The 7026-nt window shown below is 41.3% G+C and overlaps 1 protein-coding gene across 1 annotated transcript in view; it reads left to right on the top strand.

Moving 5' to 3' along the window:
* ITGB1 (integrin, beta 1 (fibronectin receptor, beta polypeptide, antigen CD29 includes MDF2, MSK12)) overlaps positions 1-3586 on the top strand; it is a 34819-nt gene extending 31233 nt beyond the window's left edge. The window contains exons 14-16 of the mRNA XM_010187061.1: positions 179-411; positions 2470-2636; positions 3503-3586. Coding sequence (XP_010185363.1) covers positions 179-411; positions 2470-2636; positions 3503-3577 — 475 coding nt within the window. The 3' untranslated portion in view covers positions 3578-3586. The remainder of the gene's footprint in view (positions 1-178; positions 412-2469; positions 2637-3502) is intronic.
* Positions 3587-7026: the final 3440 nt, after the last annotated feature.

Here is a 7026-nt window from a genome sequence, read left to right as displayed (position 1 = left end):
GAAAGAGGAATTTATTAAAGGGGACTTCTGTGAATCACATAAATGTTGTGGCTGGTAAAAAGCCGTGTCTTGCTTCATTTTTTGGCCTTTATGCCAAAAGGGTTGGTTTTGTTGGGGGTTTTCTCCGCATTTTCTCCTTTACACTTCCTTAGATTAAATGCTTGTACTTCCACAACAGGGACTGCGTTCAGTGCAGAGCTTTCGACAAGGGCGAGAAGAAGGAAACGTGTTCTCAGGAGTGCATGCATTTCAACATGACACGAGTGGAAAGCCGGGACAAGCTGCCGCAGCCTGGCCAGCCCGATCCCCTGTCTCACTGCAAAGAGAAAGACGTCGATGACTGCTGGTTCTACTTCACCTACTCTGTCAACTCGAACGGCGAAGCCAACGTCCACGTGGTAGAGACCCCAGGTATGGACGCGATGTTGCCTACGCTCCCTTCGTCTTTGTTGTTATTTTATGCAGTTTTGTACTGCAAAGCTGCTCTGGTTGATTTGTGTGAGTTGGATGCATTTGGAAATAGGTACCTGTTCCTGAACGAGAGCTGTGGATGTCTGGAACTTGAGTGGCTTTAGGAAAACCCAGGTCTCTCTAGATCTAGCTTTTTCAAACCTTTAGGCTGACAGAAACACTTTGTTTTGGTTTGGTTTTTTTAACAAAAAGTCAATCAGATATGTATGTTTGTTAGAGCGTTTCATGTTTCCACTTGACGGACTTTGCAGGCTTGTTTTACCTGTTCTGTAGCAAGTCCTAGATAGCTAAATTTTTTAAAATATTGTTTTTACTGAGCTTGTTCTATAAGTTAGAAACGATGGTGTCTGTGGGGTTTTGTTCCTTTTTTATTTTCCTTTTTTTAATAATATGACACCAGTCTTGCACAAAAAAAACAGCAACACAAAATTGTGTACTGTGCTGCAAACTGCTTAAATTCGTTTGTGCTGTGAACCTTTGCCTTTACTTAACTGCGGTAGCTTCAAGAATAGATCTGAAAATCAGCCTTTTGATTAATTAATCATTAACAGTCAGCCGTTCATGATTTTGTTCAATCTTCTTACACAAAAAAAGGAACAATTCTATAGCTCAATCAGCAATTTACCGTTTATTTACCAAAAGTATTGTTAGTTGGAATTACTGGATGTTGCATCTAACAGTGCAAAAATTCTGGTTTTGTACGTTAACAGTGTGTGGTCTCCTGATTTTTATCAGCCTGAAACAAAATGCACACTGTGATTGTATGTTGCAAGGTTTAGTGCTGTATCCTACTGCAGGACCTTTCAGAATTGATCGTTTGGGTGATCATCAGTGGTTAGCGGCTGTAGTCCCAAAGTAAAGAGGACCTCGAGCTCTGTCTTCATCTGGGATAAGTCAACACATGCCATAGACTTTTGGGGTCTGACTTTTTCTTCACGGATAAACCTCTGTTGCCTTAGTTAAGACTGAACCAAGCCTTCGCGCACCAGGAGGCACCTTAATGTTGTGCCATACAAGGGCTGAAGGAACAAGCTCTGTTCAGCAGAGTTGTGTTCCTGGAGCAGGGGCTTGTTCCTTACTGGTTCCCAAGGAATTCCTGGCTGTTGTGTCCCTTCCCACTTCCCTCACTCCTGCAGAGGCAGCTACCAGGTTTTGGGGGAAGCAGTGTTCCCATTGACAGCACAGGAGTTGCAGTTTCTGCTTCTCGGTCCTTCAGTCTGTGCATTGAGCTCTGCAAAAGCCCTTGTTCAGCTTGTGATTATTGAGAATTTTATATTAATAGAAGAATTTGGTTTATTTTAGAGGGTTACTGTTTCTATGCCAATCACCTTAAATAATTTTGCACTTGTATTGCTCTTTTCAAACACATAGTTCACTTATTTTGAAAGTATATGATATTTTTATCCGAAGAATATGTTCCTGTTTTCTGAATGTTTCAGCAGAGATCAATTCCGTAGATGAAGAAATACCCTAAAAAAAAAAAAAAATCTGTCTCAGAAGCACAGTTATTATTTATCTCAGTGTTTTGGCTACTAACAGTAACAGCCATCTGAGGTAAAATCAGGAACACCCCTTTTCTGTAACGCTGTTGGTAGAGCATGTGGGAACTGTTCTGTTAATCTGCATTTGTACTCCAGCTGGTTTATCCCTCCAGCACCACCCTTGATTTGGAGCTCTTGCATGTTTAAAATACAATTGCTAGTTATTTTACTCTAATACTAGAGAGGAATAGCTTAAGGGGTTATAGCAGCGTGTAGACTTCATCATCAGAATGTAAATTGTTCTGTTGCTGAGATTAAACACAAATTGGAATGATAAAGATAAGCTGGAATGTTACAGGTCATACATTCCAAAACTTCCAGTATTTGAAAGGAAAATAGTATTGCCATATCTCTGACATTCAAAATACCAGCTTCAGTACAAAATAAAATTAAGCATCTGGATAGGCATTACTTTTACTACTTTGTAAAATGATGCTTCCCTCGTTTTGCTCCCTAGAATGCCCCAGCGGCCCTGACATCATTCCCATCGTAGCTGGTGTGGTTGCTGGGATTGTTCTTATTGGACTTGCGTTATTATTGATTTGGAAACTACTAATGATCATTCACGACAGAAGAGAATTTGCTAAATTTGAAAAGGAGAAGATGAATGCCAAGTGGGATACGGTAAGTCAAGAGGGTTTTATCTGTGTGAAAGCTGCAGTAGTCGAGGGAGAAGGGAAGGTTTTTGTTCACGTGCCTTCAGTGTTTCAGACGGTATTGCTGCCTTTTGGCCTATGGAGAAAAAGAAATAGCCTTCTCTTAAGCCAACTTTAAAACGTGTTATGTGTTACCACTAGCAAAAAAACCCAACCAAACCAACGCCAAGAAGAACCCCAGCCCTCTTTGAGAAGTACATCTTGGGTTAAAAAAGCAGGTAGTAACTTCAGTTGAAATTTCAGAGAGAAAATCTCACGGTGATAGAATAGTTCAGCTTTGCAGCTCTGCCACGCTTTACAACACATTACTAAAATGTTTATTAGAAGATGAGAGTCACTCTTGTATAAAATGAAGAAGAAAAATTTACGCTTATGGAAGAGATCTTGTAAATGCTTATACAGGTTTAGTTGGGAGATTTTAATAACTGCTCACAAAATCATGGCTGGTACTGGTCTGTTGAAATCTTCCCAGCCCCTTGTCAACATGAAAGTATACAAGATAAATCCTATGGCCTATAGGCTTACACAGGCTATGGGGTCACTGCCGCAGGGAAATATTAAGAATCTGTGAATCAAAAACCCTTCACTGCAGCTCTCTAGAACTCAGCACCCACGTATGCCTGATCAGAGAATACTTAAAAAAAAATTTCCTGGGAAGTCTTTTGGGTTTGGGGTTTTTTGTTGGTTTTTTGTTTGTTTTTTTTAAGATAATTTACTCTGGAAAAAGAATTACTAACGCTTTTCTTTATATATAGCATGATTTTTTCAGTGATACTTGAGAATGTTACTTTTTACTGTTGAATTATTCGACATTGACAATTTCTTTTACTTCAGCAAGAAAATCCAATATACAAGAGCCCTATTAACAATTTCAAGAATCCAAACTATGGACGTAAAGCTGGTCTCTAAGTCTCAGTTTGTATCTTCTTTCATTTTCTTCCTTTTTTCCCTTTGCATGTCACTTCACACTTGCTGTGTGTCACAGTCAGCTCACCGCCCTCTGAGTCTTGCTCAGATCTTCTGCTGCTTTGATTCTGAGGTTTCAAAGAATGCAGCTTGAAAATTTTTAACTTGTTTTGACAGCAAGATTGCTCGCTTACTAATACCACCAATACTGCCTTCAACTGTTCTACAAGGGATTTTTTTCTAGTCGTGGTGGTTCAATGGGTATATAATACAGCAGCTCTTGGGATTGGGGAACCTCTTCAGATTGCGGAGAAGCAGCATTTGGGGAGGGGTTGTTTTCCGTTTCCTCAAATCAGCAGTCAGTTTGCCTAAAGTTGATCTGTTTGCCAAGCTAGTTTAGATACTACTCAGGTATCCCAGCCTATAAATATCACTGGTTTTATTACAATAACTCTGGAAACATTCAGAGTAGCCTGACAGATTTTTTTATTTATTTCTTTCTTTAAACTGCTTTGGCTTATTAACCTAGTATAAAACTAGAAGTGCATTTAAAGTGTAAAATGCATATACTCCGCTGATTTCTATAATTAAATATGCATTTAATTATGCAATGAGAAGAGGAAATGTTCTTGTCCCCTCTAGATACATTTCTTAGTCCCTCCTAAACTCTGCCTGAGCATCTCATTTCTGTTTGGAAACGCTGACTTGAGTTCTCCTCACACCCAACACGCAAGGAGAAACCGCAGCATCCAGAAGAGCCGGTCAGGAAACCAGAAGTGATGGGCAGACAACTCCTGTAGGCGTTGAGGCTGCACTGCCCTGCACGCTTTAGGGCTTCCCCTCCATCCCTGGGATGCCCAGCAGGCGAGGAGGGGAGGATGAGATGGGGAATGGATGTCAGAAGAGCATTGAGAGGTTATAAATACAGAGTGGAGTAGAGGGAGAGGAATTAAGAGGTTGGGAAGACAGCTCATCCCTTTAAATATACAAGGGCTTTTTTCAGGAGTCAGTGGAAGGAAGGAATCTGCATCTCTAATTTTATTCTGCCTGCTGTCTCCATTTTTCAGTGTTGCACTGAAAAGATTTTTGTAAAGGAAAAATGAGGAGAGAAAGCAGGAATTAAGAGTATTTAAACTCTTATCTGTCCTCACTGTGACAATTTAAAATCCTTTGTCTAGCATTCTGAGCCCTTTCTTGATGAAATACACTTTCCTTTTCTCTTTGCAATCATTTCACTTTCCAGTGTGTCCAAAATTGATTGTAAAATGTTCATTTTGCTTGCCACACCAAGCACATTCACCTCCTTTCCATTTTTCTTCCCAGAGTCAATTATTCTGGGGAAGAAATGGAGTTCTTGTTCTTTTCTAACATCTCATATAATCTATCTGGTTAAGTCTCTGCTACCATCTCTCCCACTGTTCATGAAGTTGTGTACTCTGTTGCATGCAGGACAAGCCGCTAACAAACCATACGGTGTGCAGCTTCCGTTCTGTGCTCTTGTTCTCTACCCCATGACTCTTTCAGGACCCAATGTCCTCAGTGCTGCTGTGTCTCCTCAAAATGTACTTCTTGCAGAAAGCTTTTCCCTTGTATCAATGGAGGGATTGACTTCTGCCTTTTTGATTCAGATTAGAAGTATGAAGGAGTGTTTTGTTGTTTTATTTAAACACAAATTTATCTTTTCTGGTATTTACAGAAATATCAGAACTTTGGGGAGAGAGGGAGGTGGGTTTAGTTTTATTTGCCACCAAAAAGGAGGAGATCAGTATTGGCAGAATAGGTGACCTACGGGCAGTAAAAGGAGAAAATCCTCCTTTCCCCTATAACTAAGATTTTCTGTGCAGTAGGTTTCCCTCCAGGTGCATACACTTACAACTAAATAAGCTGTATGCAGTTTGTAGGTGGCTTGGTTACTGCAGTGAGCAAACTGCAGCACCGCAGAGCCTGTCATGGAGCAGGTGCCCAGCCCTTGGCACACGTCACCAGTCCTGCTCCATTATGCAGGGAATGATTTTCGCTGCAGTGTCCTCACAGTTGATGCTCAAGCCAACCAGGTGGGATCGAGGTTGGGCTGTCCTTGGCCTGCAGCACAGCTGCTGTCTGTGTCCTTTCACTGCTGTCAGTCCTTGCCTTCGCTGCCTGGCTTAGATCTGTGCCATTGAAGAGGATTTAGCAGGCTTACCTAGCAGGCTGCTCCCTCCTCTTCCAGTCATGGGAGATGCCGCCCTCTGCCGTCTGCGCTGGCCTTAGCCTTGGCCTTTGCTTCATCCTCTGGTGCGGTTGCCATATTTACAGGCTGACAGATAACTTGTTTGATATTACTGTAAAATAATGCTGGATATTGATGAGAGATGAAGATAGTAAGAACCAGCTCTTGAACACTGTATGTGGATGAGTTTAAATATTCTGGAGTGCAGTTTCTTGCAGGGACTTAGAACTTAAACCCACTATAAAGGTAGTTTAAGTGGTTGTTGAAACAGTAAGTCCATGGAGAGAAAAAAGGAGTAAGAAGGTTAATCAAACATCCTATACAATAGGTTCATCTTTATGCAACACTAGACTGAACTGGTACCCTCTGAACAGCCCAGTCTAGTAGAAAATGAATACTGCTGTAAGAACATAGCTTTTTATTCTCTGCTGAAGGTACTTTTAAAAAAGACCTACATCTTTATTTTAATGTATTTTACTCGTTTGTAGTTACTCTTTCTTAATTTTTAGTTTGGTTTAAGTGTGCATGGTGTTCTCATTTATAGGGGCATGTGGCAAAAGTGTTCTCTCTAACTTTGCATGCTTAAACCAGTTTATTCTCTGCAGTGGTGTAAAGAAAAGGGTTTACTTAAAAACAGTAGTATTTGTCTGAGACAGCAAGTTTGGAATAGCGTGTTTTAGTGGCCATCTGGTGTGCTGCTAATCGCTGAAAGTTCATACCATGTGCCAGCTGAGAGGGACCCTAAGCGAGGCGAGAGTCAAGTTGGCTGAGTGGACATTTATTTACTACTTCCGTGTTAGCTTTAATGATAAGCTGTCTGCAGAAGACCTTGTCAAGCCCGGGCTGAGACACGGGGATGGAGCATGGCTGGAGAGGCCAGGGCTGTTGCAGCCTGAGACAAGATACCGGGAAGGACTTGCAAATCCACCAGGCACCTGTGTTGCGGTTGATCAGCTGTTTCACTGAGCAAACCTCAGGCTGGGTTAAGCTGAACAGCTCTGAGTCTGTTGACTAAATCCCCATTAGTTGTAATGGGACCCGAGACACTCGGCTGACAGGAGGAGACACCTGGCTCAGTGCCGTACTCAGTGACCTAAATCTGCCGAGTGCTTCTGACAGTTCTGGGGAACAGAAAACGCAAGGACAAGGAAAGACAGTGCAGCGCTTCAACTCCTTTTTAAATAGGACTTTTGCTAAATGAAGCATATAATAATAAATAAATTATTTATATAATAACACAATG

Source organism: Mesitornis unicolor, unplaced genomic scaffold, assembly GCF_000695765.1.
Source record: "Mesitornis unicolor isolate BGI_N332 unplaced genomic scaffold, ASM69576v1 scaffold37746, whole genome shotgun sequence".
Taxonomy (NCBI): Eukaryota; Metazoa; Chordata; class Aves; order Mesitornithiformes; family Mesitornithidae; genus Mesitornis; species Mesitornis unicolor.
The sequence above is the reverse complement of the archived record's forward strand: the minus strand, read 5'-3'. Positions and strand labels throughout refer to the sequence as shown.